Source organism: Chiloscyllium punctatum, chromosome 32 (genome assembly GCF_047496795.1).
Source record: "Chiloscyllium punctatum isolate Juve2018m chromosome 32, sChiPun1.3, whole genome shotgun sequence".
Taxonomy (NCBI): domain Eukaryota; kingdom Metazoa; phylum Chordata; class Chondrichthyes; order Orectolobiformes; family Hemiscylliidae; genus Chiloscyllium; species Chiloscyllium punctatum.
The window spans coordinates 3,710,310-3,733,286 of record NC_092770.1 but is presented as its reverse complement, the minus strand read 5'-3'; the positions used below and the strand labels follow the sequence as shown (position 1 = coordinate 3,733,286).

Here is a 22,977-nt window from a genome sequence, read left to right as displayed (position 1 = left end):
TTTTCAGTTTTTTCTGTTTATTTTACAGTATGTATCTTTGTGAACATTTGCTTAAAGTTAAGTGAATTGTAAGCATGACTGGATACAGATGTAATCCTTCAGCATATTGTCAGGGTAGAAATTAGATGTACGATTTGAGCTCTGACTTGGGACAACAGGAGACTCATGTGCAAAGGTGGTAGTACAAAATGGTTTGAGACTTTTTTTTTAAAAGTACATTCTAGCCATTGGAAAGTGTGTGAAGATTTTCATTTGTTAATGGGTTCCAAAGGTGAAAGGAGTCATAAACCAATTTGATGCATTGTGTATTTAGTTTAAAATTACATAACATTTTCAGGGATGTGCAGTGAAAACAAATAGAAATTCTCCTTTTGGTTCTTTCCTTAATATTAGAGATTTCCTAAAAACAAATGTTAATTAATCCTTTGTTTTTTGTCTGACCCATGCAGTTTACATATAGTGATGGCGGGGTTCCCATGCCCTTTGTGTAGCTTTTTGACGTGAAAGAAAGATCTATTTGGTGATCTATAATATTTTTAAATCCGCCTGTTCAGAGATGTTTTTACATAGTTCTGGACCAGGTGGGACTTGAACCTGGGCCTGTCATATTCAATTAGCATCACTTATTTGAAAGTTGTCTATAATAGGATAATGCATTGCATTTATATCATTGCAGAAAATTTTATAAAGGTGCAGTTTCAATGGTTAGCTATTACCAGCAAAAAGTATTTCCTTAATGTTATTTGTCAATATTCACTTTGTCTTAATCAATGTACAAGGGTTATCAATGCCAATTTTATGAATAATAGTCATGATTTAGAAGTGCCGGTGTTGGACTGGGGTGTACAAAGTTAAAAATCACACATCACCAGGTTATAGTCGAACAGGTTTAATTGGAAGCACTAGCTTTCGGAGCGCTGCTCCTTCATCAGGTTATACTCCACAACCAGCTGATGAAGGAGCGGCACTCCGAAAGTTAGTGCTTCCAATTAAACCTGTTGGACTATAACCTGGTGTTGTGATTTTTAATTTTGTAATATTAAGAGTATTACAAACTTTCTATATCATCATTGTCTGTCCATTCATTCATTCATTCATTTCATTTTCTGTGCACTTTAAACTTCTGGATAGAATTCTCACGGAGCAGTCTCAATTTATGCTGTGTAACTATCGGATAAAATTTCCCTCGGAGAGTGAGCATTGATAAATCTTCTCTCAATATTAATATCTGACCTGTTATCAATACTGTCATTTATTTTAACTTTCGAAATTTGTGAACATGTATGTAAATGTCGTATTTGGTATATTTATGTTAATAAATACCTTATTGTTAACAGGTTTGCAGGAAGGCTGTCTTGACAGCATGGCTTATGCCTCTCTACTCCCTGTCTGTCTACTTCAGAACTACCTCAGGCTGGTATGTTAGAATTACTTGTTTAGTTTACCATATGAAGTTATTATGCTTTTTCTTGAATTTGAAATGTGCTAAATTTCAATAACTTTGATTTGAGAAGCATGTCTTCCATGTGCAAAGAATAGGTATAAAGAATAAAAGTTTTGAGAATTTGTTTTTTTTTATTAGGTTAGATTCCCTCTTTGGTGCAATAAGTCCACACTGACCCTCTGAAGAGTAACCCACCCAGACCCATTTCCCTCTGACTAATGCAGCTAACACTATGGGCAATGTAGCGTGGCCAGTTCACCTGAACCGCACATCTTTGGAGTGTGCGAGGAAACCAGAGCACCCGGAGAAAACCCCCACAGACACTGGGAGAACATGCAAACTCCACACAGACAGTCACTTGAGTCTGGAATCGAACCTGGGTCCATGGCGGTGTGAGGCAGCAGTGCTAACCACTGAGCCACCGTGCTGCCCTGTTAGACTGGTGAAACGATTCTGTGGTAAATGGAAGTGTACAATACTGACCTTTAGACTCATTCCATGTGTTAGTTTGGAATGTTCTAATATATATCCTTACAAACTGGTTTTTGGAAAATCTAATGCTGCAACAGTTTGTTCGCAAAGGTGCGCTCGAGGAAGATACTTAATATATTAAACAAATTCCGTGACTGTACTCTTTTTCTTTGTAGAAAGATAGCATCCAAAAATCTGGATGTAAACTTACTGTTCACACATCAATGTTAATTGGTGGATATCTTCCCTAATTCTTTCAGTGCCTCGTAAGTGAGCTTGACTTTTGACTTCATAGATATCAGAGACAGTCAAGTAAGGGTAACGTTTGAGACCATGATCTGTGTTCTAACCAAGAGCTATGTTTTAGATATATTGCTTAGGCTAAAAGATGACAAGGTGGTGGGTATCCTCAGATATTGAGATATTTAGCCCAGCTGAGTGGACGGTTGATTGGTGATGTAGAGTGATGTCAGCACCATGGGTTCAATTCCCATACGAGCTGGGATTGCCCAGAAGGCCTTCTCGACCTAGCCTGAGGTGTGGTAACTCTTGGGTTAAACCACTACCAATTGTCTCTTGTTACCTAGTACAATGATTGCTAGTGAATTTGAGAAGATTTGTATCTCAGGTTGAGGTTCTGGATGTAGATTTGCTCGCTGACCTGGAAGGTTCGTTCTCCGATGTCTGAAAACAAACCTTCCCGCTCAGCGAGCAAACCTATATCCACGTCTATGATTGTTTTTCATGGTATTTTGCTTCCTCATGCACCCTGCCCATCGACATCCCTTTTTGTTTTGCCAAGATATACCCTAAAACCTTTTTTTGTTCAGGTGGTTAACATTTCTTCCTTTTTTGATTACATCTTTGTGGTGCACTTTGGTTTGTTTTCTGTGTTAAATGTGTCACAGATTCAACTCTTAGTGGAAACTTTTTCAGCAATTTATTCTCTGTTGTGGTTCTGTTCGCCGAGCTGGGAATTTGTGTTGCAGACGTTTCGTACTCTCTCTAGGTGACATCCTCAGTGCTTGGGAGCCTCCTGTGAAGCGCCTTCTGTGTGTGTAGTTTGTATCTGCCGCTTCCGGTTGTCAGTTCCAGCTGTCCGTTGCAGTGGACGGTATATTGGGTCCAGGTCGATGTGATTGTTGATAGAATCTGTGGATGAGTGCCATGCCTCTAGGAAATCCCTGGCTGTTCTCTGTTTGGCTTGTCCTATAATAATAGTGTTGTCCCAGTCGAATTCATGTTGCTTGTCATCTGCGTGTGTGGCTACTAAGGATAGCTGGTCGTGTCATTTCGTGGCTAGTTGGTGTTCATGGATGCGGATCGTTAGCTGTCTTCCTGTTTGTCCTATGTAGTGTTTTGTGCAGTCCTTGCATGGGATTTTGTACACTACATTGGTTTTGCTCATGCTGGGTATTGGGTCCTTCGTTCTGGTGAGCTGTTGTCTGAGAGTGGCTGTTGGTTTGTGTGCTGTTATGAATCCTAGTGGTCACAGTAGTCTGGCTGTCAGTTCAGAAATGCTCTTGATGTATGGTAGTGTGGCTAGTCCTTTGGGTTGTGGCATGTCCTCGTTCCGTTGGCTTTTCCTTAGGCATCTGTTGATGAAATTGCACAAGTATCCGTTTTTGGCGAATACATTGTATAGGTGTTCTTCTTCCTCTTTTTGCAGTTCTGGTGTACTGCAGTGTGTTGTGGCCCTTTTGAATAGTGTCTTGATGCAACTTCTTTTGTGTGTGTTGGGGTGGTTGCTTTCGTAGTTAAGGACTTGGTCTGTGTGTGTGGCTTTCCTGTATATCTTTGTGGTAAATTCTCCGTTCGGTGTTCTCTGTACCGTCACGTCTAGGAATGGGAGTTGGTTGTCCTTTTCTTCCTCTCTAGTGAATCAGATTCCTGTGAGTGTGGCATTGATGATCCAGTGTGTGTTCTCTATTTCTGTGTTTTTAATGATTACAAGGGTGTCATCCACATATCTGACCCAGAGTTTGGGTTGAATTTGTGGTAAGACTGTTTGCTCTAATCTTTGCATTACTGTTTCTGCTATGAGTCCAGAGATGGGTGAGCCCATGGGTGTTCCGTTGATTTGTTCATATATTTTGTTGTTGAATGTGAAGTGTGTTGTGAGGCACAGGCCCAGTAGTTTGAGTATGCCAGCAGGTTGTAGTTCAGCCCAACTACAGCAGAAACTGAAACACCTGATCAGCGGATCCAGACACTCTATACAATCAACACAGGAATTCTTGGACATCATCAGAAATATACACATAGACAAGGAAGAAACCATGGTCTCATTCGATGTAATGGCACTGTTCACCTCTATCGACAAAACCCGAGCCAGAGAAACAATAGCCAACCTGCTGGATATACAGAACAGACAACAGGCCATTGAACCTATCAACAGAGACGGCATACTCAAACTACTGGACCTGTGCCTCACAACACACTTCACATTCAACAACCAAATATATGAACAAATCAATGGCACCCCCATGGGTTCACCCATCTCTGGACTCATAGCAGAAGCAGTAATGCAAAGATTAGAACAAACAGTCTTACCACAAATTCAACCCAAACTCTGAGTCAGGTATGTGGATGACACCTTTGTAATCATTAAAACACAGAAATAGAGAACACACACCGGATCATCAACGCACACTCCCAGGACTCCGATTCACTCGAGAGGAAGAAAAGGACAACCAACTCCCATTCCTCGACGTGATGGTACAGAGAACACCAAACGGAGAATTCACCACAAAGGTATACAGGAAAGCCACACACACAGACCAAGTCCTAAACTATGAAAGCAACCACCCCAACGCACACAAACGAAGTTGCATCAAGACACTATTCAAAAGGGCCACAACACACTGCAGTACACCAGAACTGCAAAAAGAGGAAGAAGAACACCTATACAATGTATTCGCCAAAAACGGATACCCCTGCATTTTCATCAACCGATGCCTAAGGGAAAGACAACGGAATGAGGGCATACCACAACCCAAAGGACTAGCCACACTACCATACATCAAGAGCATTTCTGAACTGACAGCCAGACTACTGCGACCACTAGGACTCATAACAGCACACAAACCAACAGCCACGCTCAGACAACAACTCACCAGAACAAAGGACCCGATACCCAACATGAGCAAAACCAATGTAGTGTACAAAATCCCATGCAAGGACTGCACAAAACACTACATAGGACAAACAGGAAGACAGTTAACGATCCACATCCATGAACACCAACTAGCCACGAAATGACACGATCAGCTATCCTTAGTAGCCACACACGCAGATGACAAGCAACATGAATTCGACTGGGACAACACTACTATTATAGGACAAGCCAAACAGAACAGGCAGGGAATTCCTAGAGGCATGGCACTCATCCACAGATTCAATCAATAAGCACATCGACCTTGACCCAATATACCGGCCACTGCAGCAAACAGCTGGAACTGACAACCGGAAGCGGCAGATTCAAACCACTACAAATGCCGGAGGAAAGATCACAGAAGTGCTTCACAGGAGGCTCCCAAGCACTGAGGATGTCACCTAGACAGGGGACGAAACGTCTGCAACACAAATTCCCAGCTCGGCGAACAGAACCACAACAACGTGCACCCGAGCTACAAATCTTCTCACAAACTTTGAATTTATTCTCTGACAAATTTTAGTTTTAAGTTAATAGAAACTAGGGTGTTTATTGTGTTATTGTACTAGAGTTGTGGTATTGTATTGTATCATTTTATAGTAGGTTGTAGTATTGTTCCATGTTTCAGGCTGCAGAAACTGATACTACTTTGCTGGAAAAAATATAACTTAACTGATACTTGGCTGATATTGACATTAAATTTGATATTGGAATTTTCCCCTCCCCAGTGTGGCATGTGTAATGGCAAGAAAGGTGAGAAATACAGCGCGAATGGAAAATAATTGGATTCTTGATGCAAGTAAATTATTTCTGATTTTTCTGTTTGAGCTTTAAGTGGCAATTTCTGAATTTCTCTATTATGGGCCGGGTGCTGGCAGGTGGGACTAGATTGGGTTGGGATATCCGATCGGCGTGGACAGGTTGGACCGAAGGGTCTGTTTCCATACTGTACATCTCTACGACTCTATGACACTAAATGGCAATTGCCTTTCTTTCATGCATTTCCATCTCCGTAAAGCCCAACATGTCTTGTTTCAAAGACATTTCCTGTTGTCCTCTCCTTCCCTGAGAAATGAGATTCCTCATGTCTAAATCAGAGTGGATCCCTGGTGGCTGCAGCTCACTGACTACTTGTCCTGGACAAAATGATGCTTACTACTACTTCACAACATCTCTGCAATGCTCCATAGCCAACATTTTCCTCAATCCTTTGACCACACAAGCTAGCATCAGTAGCTTACCAGCCTCACCACAACATTATGCCTGCTCTCAGACCAACTCTCTCACAACTTGAAGCCTTTAGCACTTCACTTTGAAACAGAGGGACACTTACGATTTGCATGCTTTTACCCTACCAGATTGCTTTTAGGGACACGCATACAATTTTTTTTTGTCACTTAGTTTGCTTTCTTAATACATACTTTGCATTTACTTGAAGACTCCCAGACTCTGTCTACTGCACATTACTTTATTAGAGCACATTCAATGACTTCAGTACTGGCTTACAAGCAGAGAATCTCTGTGTCTTGCATTGATTTTTAGTACAGAGGTAGAGATAGACGTGTAGACGCTAGTCAGTCAAGGGACTTTTCTATTCCATGCCACTGAATTGGCCATGGGTAAGACCATAAGACATAGGAGCGGAAGTAAGGCCATTCAGCCCATCGAGTCCACTCTGCCATTCAATCATGGCTGATGGGCATTTCAACTCCACTTACCCGCATTCTCCCCGTAGCCCTTAATTCTTTGTGACATCAAGAATTTATCAATTTCTGCCTTGAAGACATTTAGCGTCCCAGCCTCCACTGCACTCTGTGGCAATGAATTCCACAGGCCCACCACTCTCTGGCTGAAGAAATGTCTCCGCATTTCTGTTCTGAATTTACCCCCTCTAATTCTAAGGCTGTCCCCACAGGTCCTAGTCTCCTCGCCTAACGGAAACAATTTCCTAGCGTCCACCCTCTCCAAGCCATGTATTATCTTGTAAGTTTCTATTAGATCTCCCCTTAGTCTTCTAAACTCCAATGAATACAATCCCAGGATCCTCAGCCGTTCCTCATATGTTAGACCTACCATTCCAGGGATCATCCGTGTGAATCTCCGCTGGACACGTTCCAGTGCCAGTATGTCCTTCCTGAGGTGTGGGGACCAAAACTGGACACAGTACTCCAAATGGGGCCTAACCAGAGCTTTATAAAGTCTCAGTAGCACAACGGTGCTTTTATATTCCAACCTTCTTGAGATAATTGACAACATTGCATTCGCTTTCTTAATCACGGACTCAACCTGCATGTTTACCTTTAGAGAATCCTCAACTAGCACTCCCAGATCCCTCTGTACTTTGGCTTTACGAATTTTCTCACCATTTAGAAAGTAGTCCATGCTTGTATTCTTTTTTCCAAAGTGCAAGACCTCACATTTGCTCAAATTGAATTCCATCAGCCATTTCCTGGACCACTCTTCCAAACTGTCTAGGTCCTTCTGCAGCCTCCCCACTTCCTCAGTACTACCTGCCTGTCCACCTAACTTTGTATCATTGGCAAACTTCGTTAGAATGCCCCCAGTCCCTTCATCCAGATCATTAATATATAATGTGAACAGCTGCGGCCCCAACACTGAACCCTGCGGGACACCGCTTGTCACCGGCTGCCATTCTGAAAAAGAATCTTTTATCCCAACTCTCTGCCTTCTGTCAGACAGCCAATCCTCAATCCATACCAGTAGCTCACCTCGAACACCATGGGCCCTCACCTTGCTCAGCAGCCTCCTGTGTGGCACCTTATCAAAGGCCTTTTGGAAGTCTAGGTAGATAACATCCACTGGGTTTCCCTGTTCTAACCTACTTGTCACCTCTTCAAAGAACTCCAGGTTTGTCAGGCACGACCTCCCCTTACTAAATCCGTGTTGACTTGTTCTAATCCGACCCTGCTTGGTCCGAACAGAGTCTGGGGATCTATGACCTTGTAGTTTAGGGATTGGACCACAGTGAGTCCAAAAGGTTTAGCTCGAGGTGTCTGTAAACTACAGGTAAGTCAATAGGGGTGCTGTGAGACATTGGTCTGGGGAGATGGGATGATTTTTCCTGCAGCGCTACAAAGGGATGGTTTGAGGATGAAAGAAGTGGATGGAAGAGCGGTTAGCAGTGATGCAGAAGAGGTGGTCCCAGTGAATTTGTAGGAACTGCAGAAAGCAGGAAGGCTCAGTAGTTTGGGCGAATGAGGTGTGAGAGAGCCATCGAGTGGATATGATGCATACTGTTCTATCATATACTGTTGAGAGTTGTATCCTTGAGCCTTAATGAGATCTGTGTCCAGCAGCAGAGTTCAAGTGAGTGGTGACCCTCTGAATTTGAGTTATCACAGAGATGATGGCACTTACTGATACAGAAAATTATTAACCAACCTCCTGTACTGTTGAACATGGCATCTCACCCGGAACACAGCACTGACCTGGTCTACAATTTGTTTCTGAGTTGGCTGGGTCTGGCGGAATGGTCGTCTTTGCAATCAACTGAAAAAAAGGACTGCTTCTCTTCTTGCCCCATCCAGCAATACCTCCAGGTTCCTATGGGGCTGCTTTCCTTTCCAGCACTGCCCAGAATTTGCTTTTTTCTAGCTGCACAACTCCTCAAAATTCCAGTTGCTTGTAAGGATGAAGAACAGAAGATTGTGTGAGGAAAGCCACTTTGCTTCATGGCAGACTGGGCATAATGAATCTCACTCAACAAATCACTTCTACTGAAAAAGGGGAAATTACTATCCCATGTTTCAGACCCCTTAAACCTGTAGATTTGTAGACAGAGGATTTAAAGACAAATCCTCTTTGTCGCTGCACTAGATTTTCTCCTGTGCTGACTCCCTCCTTTATGTACATGCTGTTTATACAACCCAGTATCATTTTACTTGATTGAATTTATAATTAATTAATTGATTGCCTGAAACGATCTCAATTACATCTTGTATTAAGTGACTATAATAGTTCAAAAACCGCTTCAAACACCTGGTTGTATCTAACACCCAAAAATCTCTTGATCTCTTGTAATTTTGGCCACAAAAATTCTTCTTATGCAATTATCGTGTGGCTGATGAGTAGCATCTAAAATAACTCTCCATAGATCTGATATTGTGCAAAGTTTGTTCATTTGTGAAGAAATCCAATTTATTATGTAACGTTTGGTCAGAAGGCATGTTTAATCTCCAGTTTACAGATGTAATTTGCACTTATCAAGTTGTGCTCACAGTTTGATTCCTCCTGCACCCCTCTGTTAAATTACAACCTTTTCTACTCAGCCATCTTTTTGTTCTGTGTCCTTGAGGCTTTCTACAGGCTGTAAACAATTTGTATTACATATCATTATCTTTTGCTCTGATAAGTACAAATGAAGATTATGGTGAAGGTGTCATGATTTTCTGGGGAAGGAAAACGGCACATTCATTTTGTTTTCAATAATTAACTAAATGTCTGTGAGACTTATTAAAATCTTGAGAAAAGTTCCTGAAAGTTTTGTGGATTTTGGATTATTTTAGTTTTCTTTTTTTCTATATGAGAAAGAACTAACTTGATTCATCAGCAAGATCTCTATATAATTAAGTAACAATGTTAGGTTGCAGTCTGCCCTAAAAAATGTCAGTCTTCATTGGTAGATCAGTTATTCTAATTTAAATTATTTTAGTGTAGTCCTGCAAGATTTGAAATGCAGTTTGGGGAAGTATAGTTTGCATGTTCCAATATTTATCAACTTGGAATCAAAAGTCTATTTGCCACTAACATTTGGATCTAGTTACTTCGAATCGTAAAATATTGTATTCTTGGACAAAGTACATCAAATTAAATGTGTTCTAACTGAAATTAACTGTTGGTGAAATGCACATTGGTAAAATTAGAGTTGTCAACTCAAATGTAGATTAAATAATGAAAGCTGGTATGGACTGTTAAAGACAAAGGCACTTGACTGACTTGGTTTTATTGTTTTTAGTTCAAAAAAATTGATATGATGTATAGAAACTTCCAAAAGGCATTTAATAATGTGTTATAGCAGAGGAGTTGTAGAAGTGGTTTGTCTGAATTTTGGATAGAATACTTTGAGTTGGAGTCTGACCACTACATCATTATGATGTACTTGGACATACAGAGAAAATTTACAAATGACACACAAGAAGGATAGTAATAGACCTCAATTTTTTTCAAATCACTTGTGGGGTGTGGGTATTACTGGCTGGCCAGCACTTATTACCAGTCCCTAGTTGCTCTTTAGAAGGTGGTGGTGAGCTGCTTTCTTTAACTGTTGCAGTCCACCTGCCATTAAGGAGAGAAGTCCAAGATTTTGACCTAACAATAGTGAAGGAACAATATATTTCCAAGTCAGGATGGTGAGTGGCTTGGAAGGGAATTTGAAGGTGGTAGTGTTCCCATGTATTTTCTGTCCTTGTCCTTCTAGATGGAAGTGGTTGTGAGTTTGGAAGGTACTGTCTAAGGATCTTTGGTGAATTTCTGCAGTGCATCTTGTAGATTGTGCACTCTACTGAACACCAGTGGTGGAGGGAGTGAATGCTTGTGGATGTGATGCCAATCAATCTTTGTCTTGGATGATGTAAAGCTTCGTGAGTATTGTTGGAGCTGCACCCATCCAGGCAAGTGGGGAATATTCCAACACACCCCTGACTGATGAGTCAGCAAGTGAATTACTCACTGTAGTATTCCTAGCCTCTGACCTGCTTTTGTAGCCAATTTGTTTATATGTAAGTCCAGTTGAGTTTCTGGTCAGTGGTAACCCCAGAACGTTAGTGAGAGATTGAGGATATGGGGAGGGGATAAGGAGTAAACAATAGGTGCAGATACAGCCATAAGAGAGAGGACAGTTGGACAGACAAAGGCGTCAATAAGGATTAGCCTAGGAGAATGAATAGCTGCTAATGGAGACTGTTAGTGCCTAACAATGAGTAGTGTGTAATAGCAGACCATATGATAAGGCCTGCTGTATGGAGTTGGGGTGAGGACATGGGAGAAGGTGCTTTAAGCCTTAAATTGAGTCCAGAAGGCTGTAAAGTTCCCAAGAGGAAAATGAGATCCTGTTCTTCCAGTTTGGACTGAGCTTTCCTGTCGCAATGCAGCAAGCCTGAGACAGAGGTGTTGGCCAGAGAACACAATAGAGTGTTGAAATGGCAGGCAGCTGGAAGCTCAGGGTCTTTTCTCGTGGACAGAATGTAAGTGTAGTCACCCAGTCTACACTTTGTTTTCCTCCAGTGTAGAGGAGACCACATTGCGAGCAGCAAATGTTCTGGACTAGGTTGTGTGACTGCAGGTAAAATGCTGCTTCACCTGGAAGGTATGTTTTAGTCCTTGGATACTGAAGAGTGAGGAAGTAAAGAATCAGCTGCTACACCTTCTGTGGTTGCTGGGGAAGGTACCATGGGACGGTTGGAGGGGGGTGAATTGTTGGGAGTGAATGAGGAGTGGACCAGGGAAATGGTGGCTAATGGTTCTCTGGATGTGGTTTCTGGTGGGATGACAGGTGATGACAAGGAGGAGCTTATCACTGTTGTGGGAGGGCAGAGAGAGGATGAGAGCTGAAATGCAGGAGATGGGTCAGACCCAGCTGTGGGCCCTATTAACTAAGGTGCTGGAGAATCTGTGCAGACAGAGAATTTGGTTAATCAGTCACGCAAATTGAGGTGTAGAAAAGGTAAGAAAATAATGTACCTTTTATAAAAGTCCCATCTCAATTGCATTATCATGTTAAAATATGACCACCCTTGAAAGAGAATGTGAAGACTTGACAGTAAGCAGAAAAGAGAGTTCAGTTATGTAATAAATTGGAGAAGTCGGATAGTTTTTTTTCCAGAGACAAAGAACAAAAAAATTTGAGGCAGTAAAGTAATGAATCGACAAGAGCATAGTGCTTGTGACTTTAATCCATATTCATGTCTCGGGAATGACTTCTAAGGAAAGACCTTTCAATTGGTGAAAGGTTACGATCTGACTGAAAGTGTGGTAGATGCACATTCAACAGTGGCATTCTGAAGGGAATTGATAAACACTTGAAGAGCGAGAATTTACAGAACTACAGGGAAAGGGCAAAGCAATGAATTAGCTGAATCGCTCTTGTAGAGAGCCAAAGCAGTCACAATGGTATCTAAGACTACCTTATGTACTAGAATCATCCTTTGATCTATAATTCTTGTCTCTTTAAAGGTTTTCTGCTCTCATATTTAAAAGTAATGCCCTCTAATTTTGAACTCCCTACCCTAAGAAAAAGATCTTTGCTGCTTATCTGAACTATGTCCTTCATGATTTTATAAACCTCTATAAGGTCACCCTTCAATCTCCTATGATCCAGGGCAAAAAACTCCCAGCCTATCCAGTGACCCCTTAAAACAAACCCTGTAGTCTTAGTAACATCCTTAAATCTTTTCCACACCCGTTCCAATTTAATAGTATCCTTCCTATGGCAGGGCGACCAGAATTGTACACTCCTCCAAAAGTCACCTCAACAATGTCCTGTACCGCAACAACATGATATCTTAACTCCTGTACTCAATACTCAGACCATTGAAACAAGAGTGCCAAATGGCTGTTTCACTATCCTGTCAATTTATGATGACACTTCAAAGGACTGTGCACCTGAACCCCGAGGTCTCTCTCTGTTTGACAGGACTGCCCAAGGACCTACAGTTAACTGTAAGTCCTGCCCTTGTTTGCCTTCCCAAAATGCAATGCCTCGCATTTGTCTGAATTAAACTTCATCTATCCCTCTATGGCCCACTGGTCAATCTGATAATTGCTGGATACTTTAGGACAATGGTGGAGGTTTGACGAGCCTTGTACACATCTGCAAAGTTAAGCCTTACCTTTTTTTTTCCCACTGTATAAGTCTAGAATTTTCTGTTTTTATTGGCTTTGTTTTGCTGTTTCATGTATATTTGATCAGTCACTGAGCAGCACTTAATGTATTAATATGATACTCACATTCACAGAAGGACCCTCACCTTATCCTTTCATAAAGTTAAATAGTTGATTATTCAATCTATCTCTGTAATGTAAACTGTCAAGAATACCCATGGCCAGTGCTTTCAACCCTAGTGGGAAATCTTCATCAGATCCGAATATGAAGAGACTCTGTGTACAGTGGTAGTGTCCCTACCTCTGAGCTAAGAAGCCCTTGCTCAATACCCTCCTGCTCCCAAGGTGTGTAATAACATCTGTGAACAGGTTGATTTGAAAATATTTTTTCACATTTATAGTATTATTGGAAAATTGAAAATGATGGTAAAGTATCAACGTGTAATCCAGTTACGCAGAGCATGACAATAAGAGTTGAGCCACCTATCAAATACTTGTTGAAAAACTGATACATAATACAACGGATAAAGTATGACCTGGTAGAGAAGCATAAAGTAGCAGTAAATTACTGGGAAAAGGCACAGGTGAGTTTCATTATGTTTGAAAGGCAAATGGAGTTTTTTTTAAAAAAAAGCTGCAAGAGTCCCATAGTGCTTGCAGATCTTGTTGGTTATATGGTGTTTGATTACAACATTTGATCATGTGACACATGTCCACAGTTTGAGCTTATTAATACATTTGTTAAGTACCATATAGGCTTCTATCGTCTAATCTCTTCCCTTACTGCAAGCCTAATTTTTTTTGTTAAAGGAAGGGTAGACAGGACATAGAGTAACTTATCTTGTGGGGCCATGAATAGTTTCCCACTACTTTGAGAGTTGGAATCTCAGATCGTCTACAATGTTCAGATAAATATATTTTGCCTGATAACCTGAGAGCAATTTTGGAGGGTTGGCAAACCTGCTGTCTGGTGATTTAGTAGATAAATGTAGTCTCCAATTCCACAGTTATGAGAGTTTCTTTGTTTACATCCATTGGGATGTGCACATAACTAATGCATAGTAAGTTAATAATTTATGATGGAGAAACTATCATTGCCATTTATTAGGTCAACTGCAATTCTGTTGCTCATTTTGTATTGCTAAAATTTCTTTTTGTGGTAGTTCAGGAGTATTCCATTGTAAAACTATAAAATAATTAATCTATCCAGTTTTATTGTAATTCATAGTGAGGAAGGAAAGTATATATCAGTATAAGGGACTAAAATATTGTTTTCAGTCATGAAAGTTTCTTGCGAGTCTCACCTGAGGTTAGGAGTTGCATTCTAGATGCAAACGAATCTACCAAATAATATGAAAACAACATCTTTCATTTAATGATAGGATAATAATGATAAAAATAAAGCTAACTATTAAAATGAAAGAAAACATTTTGTCTAAATTGAAAGGAAGTAAGAAAGACAACTTTGTTGTAACACACACGTAGTAACCCAAAATTAGGCTGTGCAAGGCAGGTTCACAAAATTCACTTTGGTGAATACCTTACTGGGTCTCTGAATGACCTTTCATAGGGATGGAACCTCCATCAGTCATTTCATCTACCTCCCTGCCTCTGTGGTCTTCAGTGATAGACCACTCCACTTTGGCTGTAGCCCCAAATGCTATGGCCTGTACCTCCCTTTTTAAATCCAGTTTTGATCTCCATTCCAGTCTTTTGAGACATTCATCCAGACTTTCTGAAACAGGGATCTAATAGCTATGAGCTCTTTTTCAATTTTTTCTCAAAGGCACTGCAATGTTTGCTGACTCTGCAGACCTTTGTCTATTCATACGTACTTTTGAAGGTGTTCCCATCTGCCACTTATCAAGTTATACTGTCCATCAAGCAAACAAGATCTCTGGATTCCTCAGCATATTTGACCACCGCAAGGTCCTTCATTGTCTGATTTCTAGTTCAAAGGTCACTGAACAGAAAACAATATTATATTTGCAAACCTGTAAGACCTGTGGCACTGATGTGCCATATAGTTGTAAATGAAACTAAAAAAATTCCAGCTGTACAAGATTAATTTGTGAAGGCATTCAGATATCTTCCACTAGTGGAATTGTTATATAGTAAAATTATAATTCACAGCAGGCTATTGGAACTTATGCTGCTAATGGAACTTATTGCTTCTACAAATGGGACTTTTATAGCGTATTACAATCCTGTGAGGGGGGTGAATTGACTTCCCTCTTTTCAATTTCCTCTGCCTGCAATAGCTGCTCTCCACAAAATTATTTTCAAACGTAAGACTATACCGCTAATAAAAATGTAGTTATCCAATGCCTACCTATCAGTAAGGAGCCAATGCCGAGGTTTTCTTGAGTGAAAAAGTGAGCAATTTCATTATTTGCTAACCACAAGAAAAATACTGTAAACGCAACACAAAGTGAATCTGACTGATCCTCAGTTGGTTGTCAGCATATGGCAACTAATTTATGATTGTCAGATGGGCTGACAGTATGACACCTATGTATACTGGAAGCTACATAAAGGCCCTCTTCTTTGCTGATAGACACTATCCTAACATAAGCACACTCCACCTGTTTTGATTGAACAGGGTAAGTAATAGCCATTTGTTGGTTCATTTTTCAAGGGAATTCCCTGATCAATTAGAGTTAACCCGACTAACTTAAAATTTAGCAAAGCCTGGTTCTTAACTGTCAGTTAGAATCGATGGGTGTATTCTTCATGGTTACATGTCTGCCAAACTTAGTCCGCTTTCCAACAAACAGCATTTTTCTCTCCTGTAGTATAAGTGTTGGCTTTCCCTTGAATTTGTGTTCTTGTGAAGTGTTCCGATGTGAGTGCAAGTTGGAAAGCTTCGACAAAAGGATTGTCTTCTCAGCAATACTCAAATTCTGTACCAAATAACTAATATAAACATATTATAAATCTCAAGTAACAATGTGGTTACTCAGTCTTTGTAACATGGAGAACTGATCTTAAATGCTAGGGAAATATGCAAGCATTGAAAGTGGTGTATTGTCCAAAATGTTTTTAATAATTTTTAAATTGTCATATGTTAATATTGTACCTTTTCAGTTTTACGTTCTTTGATTCTGGATTTTACTGTGCCTCAGATGCTGCCTGAACTGCTTTGCTTTTCCAGCACCACTAATCCAGAATCTGGTTTCCAGCATCTGCAGTCATTGTTTTTACCCATTCCTGTATTGAAGCCAGTATACAAATGTTCAGCATAGTTTTTGAGGTCTCTTTCTTGATGTGACCTGCCAAACTGCATGTTGTTCATGCATGTGGAAAATACCCCTTTGCTACCATTTTTATTTCAAATTTTGAATGGTATGCTGTCCATATTAAATATATTCCTGAAACTGTACAGTCTTCATGACACTTCCACAATGATATTTGGGCATTGTTGTCAAGATGATTATTTTCCCCACCGTGCAGTATTAAGCACATTGTTATTAAGCATACTTGACGTCAGTGAGAAAATCTTGGACGATATCCAAAATTCCTCCTTACCCTGTTCATGTCCTGAAAGTGTTTATTCAACCTATTTATGTCTATCAGTTGCTGTTCTTAAGCTACTACGATGCAACAATGGAAGTCTTAAATTAATATGATAGGGTTGATCTTGATACACAATGTTTGTCTTTTAGGTTATATACATTCATTTGCAGAATTGTGAATTTAAGCAATGTTTGTTTTAGTTTTGATTGTACTCATTTTTATGCCTAGTTTTATACACAGGTTTATGAAATTACTGATGAGCTTTAATTGTGTGAATTTGTTTTGTATTGTTACTAACAGGTTGAACAGTATCATAATGTAATTTTTCATGGACCAGTTGGAAGTTGCCAAGATCATATTGCACATCAAATAGCAAATGGTATCAAGGTCAGTAAATTCTCCGACTAGTAATTGCTGTAGGGTTAAATTATTTTTCATGCCATGATGTTGACAGTAAAGCTTAAAAGTAAGGGACTGGCTTAATAAGGCAGTGTGATTTTTAAAATCTAAATATGAAGTTCCCTGTCTTCCCCCATGTTACTCAATAAAACTGTGTTCACAGAAAAGCAGATCTTTGGTACAAGGTAATGGGTCTCTGAGGAGCCACACACTTTGTGTTTTGTCACAATCTATTCTGAATACCTCTGTCATCTCTAAGCCATTGTACATTGGTAAATGTGTTCAAATCAGACAGGAATAGATGGTTTGGGAATTGGGATCAGGCTTGCAGGGGTAATTCAAACTTCAGCTTGAAGTTAAATTGTCATTTCATGTCTGTTTCCATTAATTTTACGTCTGGATTTATGATTAAAATTGTTGGCTTGGAGATTCTCCTCAACTTTATTTTACATGTCAGTGCAATTGTCTGGAATTAACAAAGCAATGTAAAGGATTGGGAAGTTTTAAGCACAGGTTACATTCACCACAGTTGAGTTTTTTTTTCCATTTTTGTGCTTTGTTTTAATGAATAACATTAGAAACCAATCCTATCTTTAAAACTGCTAGTTGCATCCATTTGTGTAGGCCTTTGTGCACAAAGCAACTAATAGGCACAATTTGAAAGTTTTTATACATATTTAATTCGCAAAGAACCTGACTTTTATACACTTGTAGTATAACTTAGCAGGTGGATTTGGGCAGTATTTTTTAAACAAAGTTAATTTAAGTAATTTAAAACTTGGTTACTCAAGTTATGGAGAAGACGAGACAGATTAAAATGCTAATTTCTTTTTTGCATTCAAACTTATTTTCAGTTATAGTAATGAAACTGGACCATTTCTTGAATCTTTGCTACTAACAAAAGTCCTTAAGAAACTAAGAAAATGCTGCGTAATTGCACTGTGATGGAAAAATTTTATGTTCAGAGTTCGGCAAATGGGTTGAAGTGGAAACTTGGAGCAGTGAACACTTGAAACTTGCAACTTGTGCACAAATCAAAAAGAAACTTGAGGCTCCTGTGATCTAATTATGCATTCTGTTAGTGGCTGTGCTGCAGGATCTTCCCGAGTAATAAGGTGTAATTGAGATGTGATCAAGTGAAGCAGACTTTAATCACTTGTTGCTTGTTGCTGGAAAGTGTCATATTTAGCTGTGACTGACCAAGACAAAGTATTATGAAATTAATCAAAGCAAATAGTACAAATGCTGTTGGTGTTGGGCTTTTGATCTAAAGGGCACATTTATACAAACTACAAATTAAACTTCTTTTAAAAATGCAATCTAATCTTTGGTTTCGGGTGACTTCATTAAAAGCTTCAATCTTTAGAGATTCTAACACCATCTGAACCAGGTGTTGAAACGCTATTATTTTTATTGAATTAATAAATAAGATTGGATCAAAAGGTCACATTGTGCTGTGTATGACTTTACCATTGTTTCAAAGTTCTGCTGGGTCATTGGACCTAAAATCTGTAGCTACCTCAGAGAATACTGCACTAAGGATTTTAAATGGGATGGTGTTCACATCCTCCAGTGTTGAGGAAGCTACAGTTTGAAATTAATTGGTCTACATTTTGAAATTCTGCATAGCACAAGCAAGAAGCTGTTGGTTCCAGCTGTGAAATAATACAAATTGAGATGGAAGTGAGTTCATCAAAGAACCAGCTGGTGGAGCTGTTTACTAAAAAAGGTAAGAGATCCATCACTGGGACCATAGAAATTAATTTGTTGAGAAACTGAAAGGTAGAACTTGTTGAGTTTGATGTTTGTTTTTCTTTTTTAAAAAGATGAAGATACTTACCAACAAAACGATTTGGTGATTTTAAATATCCCCACTTATTTGTAGCAGTGTAATCTCAGACTTTGACTTAAAGGCTTTCATTTCCAATTACAGTTAAGGCTGACAAACCATTGGCTTATGCCTCTTTCCATAGCAGTTTTTGCCCAAAATAAGCCTGTCATCAGAGATTATAGATCACGGAACAGTATTCAACGTCAAACTTGGCTGACTGGGAGACTTTCCCACTCCAGCTCTGTTATTAGCCTGTTGATTATTAATCTGTTTTTTTCCATAACCATCAAATCCTGGGAGTGGATATTGAACCCAGAGCTCATGGCTCAGGGGGGGGGGGGGGGGGGGCTGCTCCCGATTTTCCACGAGACCTCCGTGTGAAATATATTATGTATTTCAAGTTTCCAGCATTGTCAATATTTTGCTTGTGTATTTTCATTGTGCTAAGGTTTCGAACAATCCATGGGGTATAAAAACAACATGGAAAATAGCAGCAGGAGTAGGCCATCCCAGTCCATTAACTCTGCTTGTCCATTCATCATGACTGATCCTCTATCTCAATACCATACATCTATGCTCTCCCCATACATGACATTTTCTCTCTTTCTTTCTTTAAATATATTCAATAACTTCACTTCCACAGCCTTCTGTGGTAGAGAATTCCAGTGGTCTGCCACCCTCTTTGAAAACGTTTCTCCTTATCTCAGACCAAAGCAGCCAACCCATACCCTGAGACCATGATCTTCTGTTTTGAAACACCAGCCAAGCGGAAGCATCTTCCTGTGTCCAGTTTGTGCATCCCTGTCAGAACTTTGTGTTTTTCAGTGTATTGTGACCCCTGGTTCTCATCTCTCAAGCAGGAAAAACATCCTCCAGGCATTTGGACTATTCAGCTCTGTTAACATTTTATACATTTGCCTTCAGGTCCCCTCTCGTTCTTCATTCCAGTGAATACAGACCTTTGGTTCGCTCCCTAAGGCAAATGCATCTTATCTTAGGAAAAAAGACTGAACACAAAATACATAATATATTTCACTTGGGTGTGGTCTCCCCAAAGCCCAAATAATTGCAGAAAGATTTTCTGGCTTCTGTACTCAAACCCTCATGCAACAAAGGCCAACATCGCATTTATCTTCCTAGCAACTTACATGCTATCTTTCAATGACCAATGTACAAGGATACCCAGGTCCTTTGTTCATTAATATTTTCCAATCTATCACCATTTAAGTGATATTCTGCCATTCTGTTCCCTCTGCTGAAGTGAACAGCTCCACATAATGCTACATCTGCCATTTATTTGTCCATATGTCATTAGAAAGTTTGAAAATATTACAATAGATTCTGTTATTCAAATTTTGATATAGAGAACAAAGAAAATTTGCAGCCTAGGAACAGACCATTCAGCCCTCCAAGCCTGAGCCGATCCAAACGTACTGTTTAAACCTGTCGCCCAATTCCTAAACATTTGTATTCCTCTGCTCCCCACCTACTTATGCATCTGTCCAGACGCATCTTAAATGAATCTACCGTGTCTACCTCTACCACCGCTGCTGGCAACGCCCACCACCTTCTGTGTGAAGAACTTGCCACATGTATCCTCCTCAAACTTTCCACCTCTCACCTTGAAAGCATGACCTCTCGTTATTGAATCCTTCACCCTGGGGGAAAAAAAAGCTTGTCTGTATCCACCCTGTCCACCCTTCATGATTTTGTAAACCTCTATCAGGTCCCCCTCAATCTCCTTTTTTTCTAATGAAAACAAACCTAACCTACTCAACCTCTCTTCATACCTAGCACCTTCTGTACCAGGCAACATCCTTGTAAACGTTCTCTACATCCTCTCCAAAGCATCCACATCCTTTTGGTAATGTGGCAACCAGAACCGTAAACAGTAAATCTACAGTTATGTGAATAGTTAGGGCCCAAGCACTAATTCCTGAAGAGTACCTCACTTGTCACCGTCTTCCACTTCTTTTTAAAAGAACACACTTATTCCCACTGTTATTTCCTGTCTGCTAACCAATTCTCAATCCATATCAGTGTATTAAACCAATCCTGTATGCTTTTATTTTGCACAGTAAACTCTTCATTTGGATTTTTGATAAAGTCCTATACAACATGTTAGAAGGGTCCTTTTTAAAAAATCTTTAAGTAAAGTTCTATTATTTTGAATTTATTTCTAGATTTAGTATATTTAAATCTTAAGGTTTTTCTGAAAATTCAAAAGATGTATTTATATCTCATTCCTTGTGACTGAGTTGTCAATTTTCCATTGAGACAAATGTGAAAGTACAGTTTTTGAATCTGACAATGAAGCAAACTGTGTAAAAGATGGCGGAAATTTATATACAGAAAGTATATATTGAAAGGGTATCTAATTTGTTCATGCCCCTGTACTGAGCTCCTTTTCTTTTAGCAATGTCGAATTGCAGTAGAGTAGGGCCAGCTTTATGATATAAATTTTAGCCATACTTATCTTCAAGCCACCATTTGGAACCATGTAATGCAAAAAAAAACTGCAAGACATGAGGAAAAGCTCTGAGCGTGGAGGCAGTAAAGAGGGGATTTAGGCTGATTTCCTAGTGCCAAGATGAAGGTGTGATGGAAATTGGAGAAATTTGGGCTCTTTGACTTTGTATTGGAATATTGTAATGGAAGGTATTTGACATTTTAAGTGATAATGGAAAATTATTATTGGTGTACTACTTCCAAGCAAACATTGATAGTTGGAATGAGGAACCAACTGGTGAAAACTGATTTAGGACTCTTGCCAGGCAGTTGAACATTTGGATTGAAGTTTTAGAATGGTTGATAAAGGCAAATAGGGTCATTCTAGAGAAAACTGAGGATTTGTAGATATTTCTGGATTAGAACATAGAACAGTACATCACAGGAACAGGCCCTTTGGCCCACCATATCTGTATTGACTATGATGCAATTCTGAATGAATCCTGTCTGCCAGCACATTGTCTGTAACCTTCTCTTCCTTTCCTGTTGCCATGTCTGTCTGAATACCTGTTAAATGCTGCTATTGTATGAGCTTCTATTCCCTACCCTGGCACATGCTCCAGGCACCTACTACTTTCAGTGTTTTAAGGAAAAACATGCCTTTCCCTTTTCTTTTAAACTTTCTACTTCTTACCTCAAACCTATACCCCCTAGTATTTGACATAACCCATCCATGTGACTGAACTTTTGGTGTGACCACATCCCTGAAACTCTTAGCTATAAAACTTTCTGCTTCCTGTATGCTGTTCACTGAATCCAACTCTCATTTCAACCGATCCATGTTGTCTGAGAGGAGCCCCCAGTGGAATTGCTTCCTGCAAAAATAATTTTCAGGAACATTTGATTTCTCCCTGACTCCCGTATCTCACAAGAGGAGCATACCACTCCACTAACTGTCATTGCTATCAATCTAACAACTACTGGATTCAAAGAAAAGACCTTATTTTGTCTTACCTTAATGCTGCTTCCCCTCCTCAGCAAAGCCCAAGGCTCACCAAAGCACTTTGGCCTCAACAGCAGACCTCCCAATTCTTGTCCAAAATGACCCGATTGTTGGATGCTGTTCCTCCTGTTGAGCACTGGGTTCCCAGCAATCCCTTCAGTTAGAGAGCAAGCTAACATCTCCCAGAATCCTCTTCAGTTACTTCTTCATACTTTCCTCATTGATTAACTTAAATTAATCAAATATTCTTAGTGATTCAGATTTAACTTGTGATTAAGTATTGAAAAATAAACAGCGAAATATGGTTCACATACTGATTTGAATTGCTGTATTACTTTCCTGCTGAATATTCTGGTGTGCGACTGCCATAAATTGATTAGTTCCCTTCATTGTCACTGCAAGTCATGCCTTCCATCCTCCTTTTTCATTGCTTTAATATTGTGCCTCCATGCCATACATCTTTGTCCTTTATTTCAATTCTGTGGACCTATCATTTAATTGAGGATCCACCTGGATCTGGTTTTATGTATCCCATAGTATTAATAATAATTTATTTGTAATCAACTGGATACATATGGGAGTGGGTGTTCTGACATTGACGACAAAGTTTTATGAAGTTAATACCTTCACCGAAGCAAGTTACTGGTCTTTGAATACTACTATTAACATTTTTTAGGTATCCTGGTTCCTTTGAGACAGTCTACTGTTACTCAGAAGGCTACTGTTGTCCTGATAGAAAACCTGGAGAGAGCTACTTCACTTTCAGAATTTTTGGGAGAGCTACTGGATGCGCTAGAAAACCGGGGTGCAGAAAATCCTTTTACTTTCCAGCATGGTAAAGTACCTTAGCTTGTTGCGATTGACCATGTTTC

The 22,977-nt window shown here is 39.7% G+C and overlaps 1 protein-coding gene across 3 annotated transcripts in view; it reads left to right on the top strand.

Moving 5' to 3' along the window:
• The window catches only part of cttnbp2 (cortactin binding protein 2), a 156,944-nt gene that overhangs the window by 110,120 nt on the left and 23,847 nt on the right, over positions 1-22,977 (top strand). For all 3 annotated transcript variants that reach the window (XM_072551512.1, XM_072551513.1, XM_072551514.1), the window contains 4 exons: positions 1,338-1,417; positions 16,725-16,811; positions 18,453-18,552; positions 22,782-22,940. In XM_072551512.1, coding sequence (XP_072407613.1) covers positions 1,338-1,417; positions 16,725-16,811; positions 18,453-18,552; positions 22,782-22,940 — 426 coding nt within the window. The remainder of the gene's footprint in view (positions 1-1,337; positions 1,418-16,724; positions 16,812-18,452; positions 18,553-22,781; positions 22,941-22,977) is intronic.